The sequence below is a fragment of the Acartia tonsa genome, chromosome 13 (assembly GCF_053477335.1).
Source record: "Acartia tonsa isolate MP-2025a chromosome 13, ASM5347733v1, whole genome shotgun sequence".
NCBI lineage: Eukaryota > Metazoa > Arthropoda > Copepoda > Calanoida > Acartiidae > Acartia > Acartia tonsa.
The window spans coordinates 4,307,925-4,325,972 of NC_137272.1; the positions used below are offsets into that span (position 1 = coordinate 4,307,925).

An 18,048-nucleotide genomic window follows, 5' to 3' on the forward strand; every position below is an offset into this window, starting at 1 on the left:
GCTAAAAATACAATTTTCTTTTCTTATAGATGAGAACCGGTTTTAATGCACCAAATATAAATCAGTTTCGAATGGTTGTGAGAAATGAAATTATGTGTCAGACCTGAATAGTGTAGGCTAGGAAGCAGAGAACAGCACCAAGCCACAGCAGTAAGGCAAAACCTCCAAACAGACATGTCAAGAACTTTATCCACTCGGGGGTCTTGGGCGGAGGGGTCAGTGCGTTGGGACCATCACGTTCGAGGTTGGACTTAGCCTTCGCAGCGGTCAGACCTCGGTCTCGATGAGTTTGGTACCTCCTAGATAGATAGATAGAAAGATAGATAGATATTAAGATATATTAGATACATAGATAGATAAATAGATAGATAGTTTACCTCTCAAGATCTTCAAGAGAGATCTTATGATCATCAACCTCTAACTCCTTCTTGAGCCCCTCAAGTCTCTCCTTTCCTAAATATAACAAGAACAATGAGAGATGCTTTTTATTAGCTAAGCTACTCTATAATTAAAAATATCCGTCCGTCTGAATGTCTGTCAGTCTGTCTATAAGATACAGTAAGGGGAAATCGTTATTTTCTCGGCTCCTATTCAAGATAGATAGCTAAAATTGATAGTGAACATTCCCAGCATTTTCTTTATATAAATAATTTATTTTGATGACAATATTGCATCTATTTTACATCAATGTGGTTTAAACAACGCGTAAAAAAAGATAACCATAACTTTATCCTTATTAGGTAAGATAAGGTAAGCTTATACCAACAACGAATTTAATTCTGGGGAAAAAATCACGAAACCTATACGTGATTTTCAGCTGTTATTAAAATTGACGACCTTTCATCTGTCCCCCAGATATTTTTTAGATTTATTTTGCTTGTTAGTTATACCTTAAACCTGAGTTAAAGTTGTCAAGTATTACATATTTCTTTATATCGGGGGGATATGTGGAAATTTTCATCTGTGACGTCATAGAATTGCGTCTATTATCCATCTCTTTTTAGGGCGATTCCATTCCCACTACTTCTCTCATCCTTCCTTTTAGACTTATTTTTATGACGTCACACTTTCTGCATATCGTTATAGGGTTTGTGTCTAGATGGTTGACTTATTTAGTTAGATATACCTACATACTATACTATATATTATGTTTATAATAAATATATTAGCATATTCTTAACAATGCTCTTACTGATTTACTTGGCAACCACAACACATTTTTTTCTTGGTATACGACATTGCATAGGTATATCAATATACAGAATGTGTCAAAAAAAAATTTAGGGTATATTCCCTTTTGTGGCAACGCCTCTAAAGTGGCGTTTTGTCGTATTTTCACAGTAGCTTTTAATAGGTTATTTTAGGTTAGGTTAGGTTAAGTTAAGTTAGGTGATTATCCCGTAGTGTTTTGCAATCGGCACAGCAGGGGCTAAAAATAAAAGTGAAAAACTACTGTGAAAATACGACAAAACACCCCCTTAAGAGGCGTTGCCACGAAAGGGACTATACCCCAACTTTTTTGCTCCTATATACTTTTTTCAATTATTACTGGGTAAAATAAAGTATTAATTTTAACGGTTAACTATAAGGGTAAGATTGAGTTTTTAACATTAAAACTAAAAGATTTTTATGTAATTTCTTTAACAGATTTTTTTGCGATCACCCTGTAAAGATGATTTAGATGTATACTCTATACAAAGTATTATTATTGATTTATTCTTATATGCCAGAAAATTGGAAAAAATGACCATGATCAGAAATTTCATATATTCTACATTATTGATGCAAATTTTTAAAAGCGAAGTCCAATTGGGGTCGGTCCGTCCGTCCGTAACGGATAGTTCTCACTCATCTTTACTTTAGGCATGTTAGAGTTGTTCTATCAATTTGAAACTTTGCATGTTGATTCTTGTAGTAGTTAATTACAATTTAGAAAGCGTAGCATTTCTATAATCGCTACTAGAATGTCCGTACCTCCATTTAAAACGTGTTGAATTTTAACTTTTGTGACAACAATTTTTCATGTGAACTTATTATCCTAATAATCTGATTTTTGAAATACTGATTCCTAAAGAAACAAGGTACAATGTTATGAGCAAAGCTAATCTATAATCCTTTAAAGAAAAGCTTCTCCTAGGTCCATGGAAGTTTTATAACTATTTTAGGGAGAACACTCCCTTGGCTCTTAGGGGTGCATTTACTATTATGATATCAAGCGAATTACTTTATAAAATTCTCTAAAAAGAGACTGTTCTAATGTCAAACTAACTTTAACACTTGTAGAGTGTCAGAACAAAATTGTAAGTAAATTTGTTGCAAAACTGCTTAAATATATTATATTGTTTAAGGACACATACTTAAATTTTTAGGACTTGATTATAGAGATGCTTCGCTTATAAATTGTACCTTGTATTAATAGAAATCAGTATTTAAAAAATCATATGATTAGGATAATTGTAATAAACATATCATAATAAACATACAAAAAGTAAAAAATCAGCATGTTTTAAATGGATAAGTGAGAGATGGACATTCGACGAACAGACCATAGAAATAACTAACAATAGTGAATCTAATAAAGCTCTAATGGTGATATACTACAATACACTATTTTTCATGGAAGGTATTCAAATTTATTTGGCAGTTGTCACACCCGCAGGGATTAAAAGGGATAAGACAATGGCCGATAAAATGAAACACTTCACCAATAATTATGATAATGTTACTCCTTCTTGTTGATGGTTGAAATATCTGAGCTGGATCATTAAATCATTTCAATGGTGCGCCAAATTTCAGCCAATCACAGCGCGGCATTTCGTAAAATGCTGTGTTCTCATTGGTGGAAAGTTGGCTCACCCCGATTTGGCGCTCCATTGAAATGATTTAAAGATCCAGCTCTGGACAAAATTCAATAAAAGTATCCAAAGTTGTTAAACGAAGGTATAAAATAACGTGGTAATAAAACTTTGGGTTAGTGTATAATTTCCAGTCCAATGTCCCCTTCCTCCCCGACATAGTTTGTGTATCTTGTCCAGGCAGAGATATTTCATCTCAAGAATTTGCCTCCAAAATTTCTGCCAGTCAAACATTATGATTAAAGAAATGATGTTATCTACTATAGCTAGTCAATAATTTGATTGTTTATTACACCAGTCCCAAAAGTCTTTTATAAAGTTTTCTAATTCTGCCTTAATAATCTTGGGGACTTTTAATGAATTTTGATTGGTTGATCCATTTAGTTGAGTATCCAATTGTTTCAACAACTAATTAAAATCTAAACAAGAGGTAATTTTGTGTATTAGCATTGGGGATGTACATTAATTTATATTTAGGCCATTGTCTTATCCCTTTAGATCCCTGAAATTTATGCCGTATTTACTTTCGAAACATAATTTGATAAAGCACAGTTTGAAAATGATAGAACGATTCTAACATACCTTCATTTACGATCAGTGCTATCCGCTACGGATGGATGTACGAACGTATGGACTGAATCTAATTGTAGAAAAGCTTTGCTTTTAATAATTTTAATAAATATAGTAAATTTATGTAGGTTTGACTTTATAAAAACATTTGACATCTTGCATTTAAGCCTTATCATTTTTGCAGGGCTCGGCACTGCCGCGTATAAGCCTTAAATTAAAATCTGCTAGTGTAACCAAAAAAAATTTAAAAGATGGACTGTCTGGTTAGGAACAGGTTTAGACATCCAGCTGATTTTTAAAGTTATAATTTGACGATTTAACTGAGGCTTACACGCGGAAGACGCGCGTCTGGCGAGCCCTGCATTTCCGTACTAACATAATAATAAAAGGAAATATATATGATTTAATTTTTTTAAATAAAGATTAGTTTACTTTAGTTTAATACATGAAATAAATGTATTACCCTAAATGTTACTATGAATTTTTACAATAGAAAAAGAACAGAAATATATGGCTAATTCGTGCGCAAAGTTTTCTTTTTTTATTTAATTATTTTCCATCAAACAATAATAAATATTTTACCCTAATTTTAATAAAACATAAATTTAAATTAATATAAACTTGCTGTTTTTTTTTACAAAATCTACCAAATAGAATTGAGAATGAAGCGAAATATAAATTCTACTGTTGAAGCTTGTTTTTTATTGTGTAGTATAGCTCTATACCACCGCGTTTTTTAAGACGAAAAACCCTTGGTTATAGAGTATAGCTGCTCTTCTTAAAAATATTATTTATTTATCGCAGACAACTTTCTGCGGATATAAAAATGATTATCAATTTTATGACTTATTTTATTATTTGTAAAAAATTGTCTGTCATACATTGCTAAACATGATTTTTTTATATGGCTTTGAACCGGTTCTAATCCAGCGGTTTCGACGCAATACTGAAAAATAAAATACGTTGCCAAAAACGTCTCACGGGAAGAAAAATACATTTTTTCTATTTCCCAGTCGAGGAAAGATGATGATGAGACAAGAACTCAAGGCTATGAAACACGGTTTAACTTTTCGACCAATTTGATGTCCCACATGGCATAAGAAAAAACTAATTCAACATATATAAAATTATTTCGTAAATAAGGGTGGGGGGCACTTTTCAGAAAAGCTTCAATTTTTACAATAGAGAAAATTGATGAAAAATATTTTTTTGCTTTGAGACCTCAAAAGTATAAACGACCCTCTCCAGAATAGCCAGCCTTTGCAATAATCTTAAATCTAACACCCTCCAGGAGTACATACGCACCTGTATTTATCCTACTGGTATATAAAATCTTGAAAGTTGTAGGACGTATTTACATAGCTCAAACAAAACCAAGGATTTATACTTTTGCTCGTAGCGGAGCTACATCAAACAAAAGCTGTCGAACGACTTTTTTTTAGTTTATTTAAGAGCTAGTTGAAATCTATAATCATGCTAGCTTTTTGAAGGTTTTTTTTCCAAATAAAACAACAGTAAACATTTTATAGGAGTTATAGGATTTTTATCTGCAGCTTAAGATCTCACTAACCGCCGGACCGGTATGGTTCTCCAAAGGTTTATGACGAATTTGGGGAAGGGTACCTTAGCCCTCCCAAGAGAAATACCCCTCAAATCTACAAAATGTCTTTCAGTTTCTTCTTATGACTAAAATTAAAATTGTAGTGGGAAAAAGTCAATTAAAAGATGTGACGTCATAAAATTGTATGTGTCGATCGTTTAAAACTGACATATTGACATACATTATGTATGAAGTACCTAGGCTAAAGAAAAGAAGTGGTGGCTTCAAGATTTAGTTAATACTCTGCGGGTACATGGCAGAGCTACCACTAGCAAAAATACAGTGATAATACTGTCATAAACACATTGATTTGACTGGCATAAACACAGTTTTACTGTAAAAGTCACACCTGCATTTTATGGGGTATGACAAAAATACAGTAATAAATGTGTAATTTTGACAGTAGATAAAAAAATATTGACAAAAATACAACTAAAAACGAAATTGACAAAAACACACACACTTTTTGTCAAAAACACAGTTGCTTTATTTTTGCTAGTGGTAAAAATTGCAGCACCCCTACTCTGCCTATCACTGTTATTAATGATTTTTGGCTAACACACTCCAAGGAAGGAGGAACAAACTTTCCCACAAAACTGCAACAAAAAAATAGAGCGGTTTCCCTCGAAGTGACTAAACGAACACAGGAAATCCTCCCTCCTCTCATTTGAAATTTGTTGAAATAGGGTGGGGGAAGTTGTAGGGTTTAGGCCCCGAGGGTTTAGGGCCCCCACAGAGGTTAGGTATTCCATAGTTGTTCCCTTTGAAAACAAAATTTACTTTCAAGTTATTGCAAAAGAGTTAAATTGTAACTGGACAAAGTGTCTCAAAAATCAGCCATGTGACGTCATTAAAATGAAGGAAATGAGAGGAGAAGTGGGAAAGAAACCCCTTAAAAAAGACATGATTTATCCCTCATTTTTATGACGTATTTTGGCTGATTATTGAGACACTTTGTCAAGTAACGTAAAATAGCTATATGTAAAATTGTAAGAATGGAAGAACAACACAGACAGTAAGATGTATCAATGTTTTAAATGCCAGAGTCGTTTATTATAAGCAGGGAGGGAGGGGACATTGGTCGGTAAATTATACTTGTACCATTAGAGTAAAACACTAGAGGGAGAGAGGGTTAAATAACTGTATCTCCCCATCGCAACCACCGTGTGCAACCTTTCTATTGGGTCATTGAAAATCAACCAATGGTATCGCTTATATTAACACAGCCAAGTAGCAGAAAATAATTTAGAAGCAGACGAAGAAGGTCGTTGAAAAAGAAAGGGAGGTAGTTGTCTGTATATACATCTATACTATAGATCTGTTCTTTTAACCAAAGTTTTTATAATTACATTATCTTATTCGTTGGCTCAAAAACCTTTGGTGCTTTTATCTAAACTTAAAAGCAACCAATAATTGTAATTTACACAGGGGCATTTTTGTTCATCATTATTGGTGAAGGAACCTCGTAAAAGTGTCTAACTATGACGTCAGAAAAAAAATAACAATTAACCAATGAGACGCCAGTATTTACTGTATTTAACCAATGGTAAAACATATAGCAGTCTCTCATCGGTTAATTGTTAATTTTTTTCTGACGTCATAGTCAGACACTTTTACTGGGTTCTTGGTGAAGTATATCAAATGATCATCCATTGTCTTATCCCTGACTATTATCAATAACTGGCACCTAAAGAAACACTATTCTACCTCCTCTAAGATTTAACACTCTAAAAACTGAGCATACTTAAATATCAGAATATAAACGATAGCTTTTTAAAGTAAAATTTTAAATGGATTTTGATAAAACAAGGATTACAACTTCCATAAATAGCAAAGCTAAAAAATTATAGATAGACATCCGGAAAAACATGAACTATAGAGCAGTGTCATAAAAGATAAACACTAAACTAAAATAAATCACTAAACCTTTTTTTACATTTATAACGTGAAAATCTAAGAATCGATCCAGCACCCCCAACCAACAAACAAAACCTAATGACACTTTGTGGAAATATGTAGAATGTAAACTAATTAAATCCCTGAAAATTTTAATCGTCTATCTTGAATAGGAGTTGAGAAAATCATGAAAACTTAAAAGGCTGTGAATCGATCTATTACCACAATTAATCCACAAATCTTAATGAAACATTTGAATGTGAACTTATTTAATCCCTAAAAATTTCAGGCGTCTATCTTGAAAAGGAGCCGAGAAAATCACGTTTCCCCAAAAAACGTTTCTGCCATACATACAGACGGACATTTCAAATTATAGAGTAGCTTTGCCACTAAAAAGCACAAAGTCACGTAAAATATATGTATTTACTGAAAATTATGTTCAAGACTATAGTTAGATTTATGTTAAATTTATTTAAATTTACTCCATTATCTATACTTCACTTGGAATCTTTAGTTGTGAACCTTCTTTATATCAGGGATCTAAAGGGATAAGACAATGTTCAACAAATTGATGTACATTCCCAATTATGATACGCAAAATTGCCCCATCTATAGGTTAAAATTAGTATTTGAAACGTTTGAACACTCAATCTAATGAAACAACCAATCAAAATCTCAAAATTCACTGTAGTCCCAAAAGTTGCTAAGCCAACGAATATAAAATGTTATTATAAAACTTTGGGGACTAGTGTAAAAAACATCTAATTGTCCCCTCTCTCTCTCTGACTTAATGTACTTTATGTTGTGTTTGTCAGTTAGTCTGTCAGAATCAGATTTGAATCAGATTTGGATTTCATCCCTTAGAAGAATTTGTATATGAAACTTACTAAAAAGCATGACCTAATCGGACCAGTCATATATTTTAACTCCTTTGCTTTAGAAAAAAAAACATGTTTTTATAATATGCTGCGCCCCTTTCATCAAAGAGCTATTTATCTGAATGTGTTGGAAAACAGAAAATGGCCTAAAACCATCTCTGGAACTAGTGCCTTACTGAGAAATCAGTTTAAAAGTTTTTGAAATCTTAGGCTTTAGACAAAAAAAATACTATCGGATATTTCATTTATTTCTGATTTGTAGTTATTATCCTACTATATAAAGTAGTAAGCGTTTTTTGTCTCTCCCGAAGGATCTCGCTAACTGCTAAACCGATATTGTTCTCCTTTACAGTGAAGCTTCTTATAGGCCCTGTTACTCTTTTGAAACTCAAATTTTAAATGGGATGAGGTCAACTTTTCAATTTCCTATATTAAGTGCCCCTTGAGGCTTCTAGGGGGCGTAGTCGCTAGTAATAATATAAAATGTAAAAAAATAGATGGTTTAAAACGTAGTTTGTTTTCCCGAATTTAACATAATTAAAGCCCTTATAGCAGAAACAAATGACTTTGTTTGTTATTTAACTTTAATTTGTTTTTAAAGAGTTTGTGTTAAAAAGTTTGATGTCATTTACAGAGCCCTTATTTACACAATTTAGACGTTACTTCATTGTAGCAAATTTAAACTTGTTATTAAAAGCGAAGCTCTGAAACGGTGGGACAAACGAACATTAACACTTGTAGCACCCAAAGTTTCTGAGCTAACAAATAAGTAACGTGTTAAAAAAACTTTGGGTATCAGTGTAACTTACTTTACAGTCCAATGTCCCCTCCCTCCCTAAACTGGTATGACAAGTTAATGTGTAACCATTAAGTTAGTAAAATGTTAGATTAGGTAATGACGTATAAAATTACTAAATATGTTTAGAATTAAATCGTTTTCATTATGATGACATGTCATGACGTGGGAATTTTAAATCATTTTAGTTATTTATATATAAAGTTAATATAATAGAGTATTTGTTGTTTCTTGAAACGGATGATAGTACCTACAAAAAAAATATGACGTCACACAATACAAATGACCAAAAATAGACAGTATACATTTAAATTGACTAATGGTAGGCCAGTATGACGTCATTTTCTTAGGCCCTATCATCAGTTTCTAACTTATAAGATTACATGCTCTGTAGTAGAGGGACAAAAAGTCTCAAAATTCAGCCCTGTGACGTCATAAAAATGAGAAGAAGTGGGAAAGAAACCTCTAAAAAAAAGAGTTGGATTATCCCTCATTTTTATGATGTTGCATGGCTAATTTTTGAGACACTTTGTCCCACTACAATTTTACTTTTTTTTAAATGTTCTGTATAACTATACAGTATCTATAATACAAAGTAGAATGATGTCTGTCCGTCCGTCTGTCTGTCTGTCCCTTAAGATCTCGTTAACCACGGAACTGATCAGATTCTACTTTTAAGGGACCATTCCTACTGTTCCTGTGGTGGTTTTAGGCTATTTTCTTCCCCCACCCAAAAAAAAGAAAAAAATCCCCCCCCCCTAATTTTTTTAGGCAGTTAATTTAAAATGTAGTGGTCGCAGCACCAATGGGACTTTTTTTCTGTAATTACCTCTTGGGGCAAAGCCCCTAGCGGCTAGGGGTGAAGCCACTAGTATAATATCAAGTATCTGCTTCTCTATTATAATTAAGCTTTAAATAATAGAATAAACCAAAGGATTTGGTTATATCGAAGTACAGAAATTTAACTCCTACTAAGTATTAAAGTTTATGCATTAGAGTAAAACACTAGATGGAGAAAAAATCTGTATCTCCCCATCGCATCAATTTTGTGCAACCTTTCTATTGGTTCATTGAAAATTAACCAATAGTGTCGCTTACATTAACACAGCCAAGAAGCAGAAAATAATTTAGAAGCAAACGAAACAGGTCATCAAAGAAAGGGAGGTAGTTGTTTTGTTTGTATATAAATCTATACTTAGATCTGTAGTTTATGCAAAATAATAACCTTAATTGAAGTCACTAAAGGAGCATATTTAAATGGAGGGGATAACAGAAATGCAAAATTTTCAATTAAGATTGTGTAAACAAAACTTTTAAACCCAAAATAGTTAGATTTTTCGATATAAAAAAAAATTTCGACGACAGTCTTTTAAATCTATTTGTTTCCATCTATTCTTCTGTTAAACCAATCTTAGATCTATCCAGTTTTCTATCCATCTATTTATCTATAAAACTAGCACTTTTGCGCCCCTAGCATCTTGGGCAAAGTATTCAAAATGGTAGGGAGGAACATAAGAATAGCCTAAAACCATTCTAATACCTAAATATCATAATTTTATAGTCTAAAACCATCACGGGACCTTTGAGAAGATTCCCTAAAATGGAGAACCCCAATCGGTTCTGTGGTAATCGAAATCTTAAGCTATAGGTGTTTTAAAAAGTAGCCTAAAACCATCACAGGACCAGTAGGTATATTTCCTGACGAGTAGAGCCCAATCGGTTCAGTGGTTACTGAGATCTTAAGCTTCAGACAGACAGACGGACAGACAGATAGACATGATTCTACTTTATATAATAGAATAGGATTATTAAATAAATATCCCTCGGAAGAAATTCTTACCTTTTGCCGGAGCCATGTTTGACTTCGACTGGTCCAAATATTTCTCGGAGCAAAAGGGACTTTCTTCAGAGAAAGAGGGAGAGAGAGAGACAGGAAGAGAGAGAGAGAAAGAGAGAGAGAGAATAAGAGTGAAACACAGTGAATTATTGCTTTAGATTTATAAACGTTTTGCTTTTTTTCTCCTTATAAAAATTTTAGATTAGGTTAAAAAAAATCTTTTCCTAAAATCTAAAAGTTTTAAAAGTGTAGTTTTCTGTATTTTAATCACGTTGTTTAATGCTTTATAATTAACATCTTACGATAGGATTGGAAAGAATGCTCCGTTCGTCATATCAGAGTTATAGAGTAGCAGCTATTATCAAGGCAACTTTTTTTTCCCATAGTGAGACAAAAGAGAAAGGGGATAAAATGTCCGGTTATATTTTGATCACGAAGCCTTTGGGACAATATTTTCCCCCGGATCTTTTTTCTCTCTCTTTCCCTTGTACTTTTAGCTTTAATATTTTATTCAGGGAGGGAGAGAACAATAGTCGATAGATAAATATTCCCCTCGAAGTTCTAACGTTGTAACTTAAAAGCATTGGAAAGAAGACTAATTCCTCTGCTATTGTCTTTCCCCCCTTCTTTCTTCGATATATATTAGGGTGGGTCGATTTTGGACATTTTTTTTCTGAGGCAAAAGCGGGGATCTGCAAATGTTTTGTATGAGTATAATACACCGCTGGATGATTTAAAATTTATCCTAAGTCTTAAAACCGCTGACGACCAGACATTCAATTGTATAGCTATTTGTAAATAGGAGTCAAACATTTATTGAATCAGAACTATGACTTCATGGTGCTCCCAGGAAAGGCATTGAGGAGCAGAATCAGGAACTTTTGACCGTTTCAAAAAATCTCGTTCCTAGCCTGAGAAAATCTAAAAAACCTCTACAAATTGGACAATTCTCAATAAACCTTTTAAAAATTTAGTTTTTTAGTGATTTCTAAGGCTAGGAACGAGATATTTTGAAACGGGCAAAAGTTCCTGATTCAGCTCCTCAAGGCCTTTCCAGGGAGCACCATGAAGCCATAGTTCTGATTCAAAATGTCGTCTTTGCATATTAATAAGTAATCAAATGTATTTTTTAGTGGTCGCGTTTTAAAACTCAATTTTTTAAAATTCTTTTTTGGTCAGAAATGTTTTAAAGGTTAATTTTATCTGTTGCATATCCCCTCTTTGTCTGATTCCGATATGAACCCGCCCTAATATATATATACCAAAAGAGGGGACAATTTGGGCTGTTCATTACACTAGTTTCCAAAATTTTAAAATAACGTAATTGCTAACTCGTTGGCTTAACAACTTAGTGAATTTAGATTTGTTGAGTATATGAACATTTTAACCACTATTTTTAGATCCCAGTTATATACCCCTATCCCAAAATATTTACTAAAAGATTTTTTTTAATCATTTGTCTTATCCCCTGATTCATGGTTTCATGTCAAGGATTTTAGGATGTTGGGGGGGGGGGGGGGGAGAGGGGGGATTGGTGAATATCGGAGAAAAACAACGGAAATAACTTTATGAATACAGGATGGGGGGAGGGGGGATCCGGGGGGCTTTAAAACTGCTTGCATTAAAATTTTAGAGGGAGGGGGGTGAACGTGGCGGGGTTGAGGGTTTAGGGTGAAATATTATTTCTAAATATCAAATTTAGAAATTACGTCAGCACAAGCCATGCTCATGAAAAATTAAAAGTAAAGGTTTATAGATTCTATTTTTAATATTTTATAGTCTTTAAATTTTAATTCCAATATCTTATCATAAATAAATACTAGCGGCTGCGCCCCTTGCATCTCGGTGCTCTATAATCGAAGGATAGCCTAAAACCATACCCAGACTTATTTACAAAAATAAAATGGCCTTAAACCATCTCAGGACCTATAAGAAGCCTCATTGTTAAGGAGAACCATATGGGTTCACAGGTTAGCGAGATCCTTCGCTACAGAAAAAAATTCTTACTTCTTTATATAATAGGATAGGATAACACACACACATCGTGTTCTATTAAACTAAATACAAAGTAGACCGATGTCTGTCTGTCTTTCTGAAGCTTAAGATCTCAGTAACCCCTGAACCGATTGGGCTCTACTCTTCAGGGAATATACCTACTGGTCCTGTGATGGTTTTAAGCTATTTTCTTGGGAATGGGACACCCAAAAAAATATTTCATTTAAAACTAAAGTTAAAAAAGGGGGTGGTGGACTAAAAAATTTAAAAATCAACATATTCAAAATGGACCTACGGACAATCTGGTTACGATTATAGAATTGCTATGCTTTATAAATCGTACCTACCTACTACAGGAATATACATCAATTTATCAGCCAGTGGCTTATCCCTTTAGATCCCTGATATGTTATTTCCAATTCTCTTACGTCAAGTAGTTTTAGGCTATTATTTTTCAGCTTTTCATACCCTTCGAATACACATCTCCTAGATGTTAGGGACGCTAGTATAGAAAACAAATTGTAAGCTGGAAAAAATGTGGAATCTATGAACTTTTTTGTACACACTAAAATTACAGGGATCTAAAGGGATAAGACAATGGACAATAAATTAGTGTACATTCCCAAGGATGTTTCACAAAATTGCCCCTTCTGTAGAATACAATAAGGGGTTGAAACGTTTGGACACTCAACTTAATCAACCAACCAATCAAAAGTCTTCAAAGTTATTAAGCCATTGTACTTTGGGGACTAGTGTAATAAACAGCCTAATGTCCCCTCCCTTCCTGCTATAATTATGTGCTTTTTTGTTATCTCCCTCATTAAGTAGCAAATTAACTCTATAATTTACTTTGGCGGTTCATCCGTAACGCTATTTGGAATAAACTGCTGATTGTTTTGGTGACAAAAACCTATTATCCATTATACAACTGGCTGGGTCCGTCAGTCTGTCGGTCATTCAAAAAACATGAACGTTTAAAAAGGTTTCGTGAATTTTATTTTCATAATCTTCACTCTACTTTACGACTAAACATCTGCTTTAAAAAGTTTTCGTGAATTTTATTTTTATAATCTTCACTCTCCTTTACGACTAAACATCTGCTTTATAACTTTCGTTTTAAGCTTCGCTACTTATGTATGTTGTCATCCTTGTTAATGTTATCGCTTAATAATTTAATAATAAGCACTAGATTAGTTTAGTTTTGTCCAGTTAACTGTAAACACTTGTAAAACGAGTTAAAAACGTTATTTGTATGTAAAGTTAAAACCAGGGATCTAAAGGGATAAGACAATGGCTGATAAATTGATGTACTTATTGTACATACATCCCCATTAATATAATAAAAATACCCCTGTGGATTAAAATTAGTGGTTAAAACGTTTGAACACTCAACCTAATCAATCAACCAAACAAAATTCACTAAAGTCTCCAAAGTTGTTAAATCAACGAATAAGAAAACGTTATTATAAAACTTTGGAGACTAGAATAATAAACAGTCCAATGTCCCCTCCCTCCTTGGCTAGTATTTAAGTGAGTTAAAGTAATTTTGAAATATACTTTTCTTACACTTTTAATTTGCATTCTAAAATTACTTTTTACAGCTAAAAAATGTATAAGGTAGATGCTTGGTGTAGACAGTCAAAAGAAGCAGAATTCACTCCTTTAGAGGTTTCGTGTATTTTTTAATCGAAAATTTTCTATATTTATTGCATGTCCGTTCGTTAAATTAGGAAATTGCCTCAATTGTATACTCAAAATTGTTTATTTACATAAAAACTAAAAACAGCTAGATTAATTTGGTTACCGTGAAATTAAAATATATACATATATTTTTCTCGGATTTCATTAAAGATAGATAGCTAAATTTGGCTCCGAAGAATCTACTGGAGAATGAACATTTATTTATCTTGCCCGTCTATCTGTCAAATGCGTTGTTAAACATCAAATTGCTTAATTAAACAGCTTTACTACTTAATCTTATGGATGTTTTCATCCTTTTAGTGGAAAAAAAACTACTTGATATTTCACTTTGTTTCTCCTTGAGTCAGTTAGTCTCAACGATTTAAGATAGACGGCTGAATTTTGTATGAAGATTCTCTGTACCAATGAACATCCAGTACATAAAGGGGGGGTTTGAATAATAATAATGTATTTCAAAATTCTGTAATGGTACAATATTGCATGTTTTAATAATATAGTCCAGCGACTATAAAGAGAATGGCACTCAGGTTAGTGAAGGTCAGTCCCTTATTACGAGTACAATTTAATATACTTAATATATATGTTAAAGGGCGAATATAGGTTTGATATGATATGAGCTTATTTCAAGCGTGCAATTATATAGATTATAAATAACTTGAAGACATTAACATATTTAACTGTATTAGGTCCGTTTCTAGCCTAAAACCGAACTGATTCGTCGATATAATTACACCAATTCGCGTAACATGCGTGGTTCCCTAAGAAATGCAAACATCCCTGCATCACACAAGGCTGCGTCGAAAGGTTGTATTATAAAGCTTTTGTTCAATCATAGTCATAATGAAGACGAAAGGAATGGGAAAAAAAAGGATGCTGCAACTTTTACTTTTGATCAAATAAATTTTTCATAACATAATTTTGTAAAGGTACATTGAAAAAGGGAGGGCTGAAAACTAATTTTAAAACAATATTTCAAAATTAAAATATTACTTTTGTTTGCTAAAAGTTGCATCATGTTTGTGTTTGTTACGCAGGCTCCATAGGGTAAATATATTTTACATATTATATATTTTTATACAAATATATTGTATTCATCATGAATCAATCTAAAATCTTAGTAGAGAAAATAAATTTAAAAACCTAATATTTATCTTTATGATGCACTATAAAGCAAAATTTTTGACGCTATTTAAAATTTGAATAAAATAGTATATAATTAAAGAAAATAAACATTTAAATTATCATTTAAGATGCATGCCAATCAAATAATCAATTAAACTTAAGAAAACTAATCAAGAAAGTCTTGTAAAGGGCTAAAATAAACGATTTTGTAGGCCATCTGATTTATTATATGTTGAAGTAAACACAAAAATTGCAAAATCTACTTAAGGATTTTTTTGAATTTTTAAATTTGGCATAGATATTCTAAAACTATGTAATTGCACCTTTGATATAAGCTCATATCATATCAAACCTATATTCGCCCTTTAAAGACAGTGTAATTATGAATTATTTAGTATATTTAATAACAGTTTATATATGCATGTTTGATACCCAGAATTCCTACAGTATACGTCGTGAGGGAGGACAATATTTGTCTTCCCTCAATCACGCTCAGTGATTGTGACCCCATAGGGGCCGACGGCTGTATTCGTTAGTTCACTCGTATGTCTGTCCTTATCCTGAGAAAGCCCCGTGAGGCAGAACCAAGCATCAAAGAGAGATACGAGATCCTAGGTGTGGGGGGGATCACTTGAGAGGGCGACGGGTGCCCCGGGGGGTTGGGAGTGGGACGTAATTGCGATACAATGGAAATTTATTATTAAGTAATTAAATAAAATAACTAAATAGATATATCTTTGTATTTATCCAGAAGTAATATTGATATATATCTAAGGCAATATAAAAGAAAAAATAAAAGAAAAATTTTTGTAGATTTACTAATGCTAGAGATAAACCAGTGTCTAAAATAGTAAGAAAGGAATCAATAGAATTGAAAAAATTAAAGATAAAAAAACCATTTAAGATAAAAACCTATGAAACGTAATCCTAATTTAGATTATTTAGAGAAGATATTAAATATTGAATAAACATTGAATAAACATTAAGTAAATGAGTGAATGAGTATGTTTAAAATTTGCAAAAATATTTGAAAATTATTTATGAAAATTAGTTAAAATGTTTAGGTCCACGTGTTATCAATCATTTCAATAATAATTCCCGGAATTATATTGTTAATACGCTAAGTTTATGATGATTAGAGGGAAAGGTATGCGCAGAGATCAATATACGAAAAAACCTTTATCTTAATTTGACTCTTGCAGATTTGTAAAAAAGTAAAGAATGTCTGTTGTTTTAGTAATAATTGTTCGTTTCCTCAAAAAATTGGTGTTTATTCTAAAGCTTTGTCGGTGCCCAAAAGGGGGGTGTAAGATGCGGTATGAGAAGTGTCGGAGAATGTCAAAGAAAAATTTGGGTTGGTTAGGTGGTGAAATTGCGCAAAAGAAAAAGGGAGAGTAAAGAGGAAGAGAGTTGTATTGATAAAAGGAGAGACTGTTTCGAGAAAAGTTAATTGTAGGTGGTTTGGAGAATAAGAGAATGCATGGGATAATCACCCCTTTTTTGTGTTTCCCTCCGACGTGACAGGTCACTTTATAATTAAAACAAACAACATTGCAATAAATATGTAATTGAATAAAGATAGAAATAGAAGTGGGCGTAATGAATAATTAGTCAAATTGGGGAGGTCAATTTCCCGGAAATGGTAAAAAGGGAAGTGATTAAAAGACTATATTTGGGGGTGTTTCTTTACTGTTGCCAATCTATCGGTGCCTTAAGAAATTCAACTTAAAAATTATTAGTCATTCGTTGACCCCAATTAAATCAAGTTAATTCTTACAAGTTCATTTGTGTACTATTTATCTCTTGAAAGATGTCTCAAGAGCACAGTCGTGGAGGAAAAGATGGGCGTGAAAGTGGACGTCAATATATATAACTGTTTAATTATGAATAAAAGAGAAATGATGTATAAAAATAAAAAGCTTAGAATATTTGCTCTAAAAAGGATGTTTGAGAAACTCTGTTTTGTAAAGGATAAAGAAAAGAAAAAAAAAAAAAAAAAAAAAAGGGTTTGATGAAAGTAGGCCAAGGTGAAAGTAAAAGTAAAAGAGTGTGAGTGTCTTGTACCGTGGCGCGTAGGTGCGCGCGTTGGTTGTTTTAATCAATGGTTTCAGTTAAGCTTAAACCTTACTGTCGATAATTCAAAAGAAAAAATGTTTAGAGAAGAGGACTTCCAGCAAATTTGGCAGCCCTTGCGTGATCGTTTAACTGTAACCCATCAAAAGCTTCTCAATATAGGAAACGGTGATGGTGTCAGTGAGGATGTTCGTCGAGAGGTAGCCAGGTTGCTCTATCAGCAGGGCTACCTCGAGACCGAACTCGTGATCACTCTATATAATCCTAACGAAAACATGGAGTACCATGTGAGTAGATTGGACGCCATTGCTCAGCAAGTTATTGCTCAAGAAGGAGCCTGCCTGCAGATATAATTCCGAATGGTGACCTGTACCGATCCAAGGAACCGTACTGTCAGAGTCCGATCAAGATATCCGTAATAAGATTTCAGTGAAAAAAGATATTTAGAATTCATACATTAATCAATTCATAAAGAGAAGAAAAGATTTTACACAAGAATATTAATTAATATATAATTATTTAATATTTAGTACAATACCTATTTTGACATTAAACTAATTTAATTCTGATCTGATAAATAAAACTGACCTATCTTGTTCTCTTGTTATGTAATCAATGATTGTTGCGTGAAATATATGAAGTAGTTGGATATATGTTGTGTAGTTAGCGCCAGTCTATCGTTAAATGGAGAAAGTGAAATTTCCCCCGATAAAGGGAGGGGTGAA

The 18,048-nt window shown here is 32.9% G+C and overlaps 1 protein-coding gene across 2 annotated transcripts in view; it reads right to left on the reverse strand.

Moving 5' to 3' along the window:
* LOC145303802 (sodium/potassium-transporting ATPase subunit alpha-like) overlaps window positions 1-10,489 on the reverse strand; it is a 66,889-nt gene extending 56,400 nt beyond the window's left edge. For both annotated transcript variants that reach the window (XM_080145423.1, XM_080145422.1), the window contains exons 1-3: window positions 10,436-10,489; window positions 378-453; window positions 104-299 (exon numbers count right to left, since the gene is read on the reverse strand). In XM_080145423.1, coding sequence (XP_080001549.1) covers window positions 104-299; window positions 378-453; window positions 10,436-10,451 — 288 coding nt within the window. In that variant the 5' untranslated portion in view covers window positions 10,452-10,489. The remainder of the gene's footprint in view (window positions 1-103; window positions 300-377; window positions 454-10,435) is intronic.
* Between the last annotated feature and the right edge of the window lie 7,559 nt (window positions 10,490-18,048).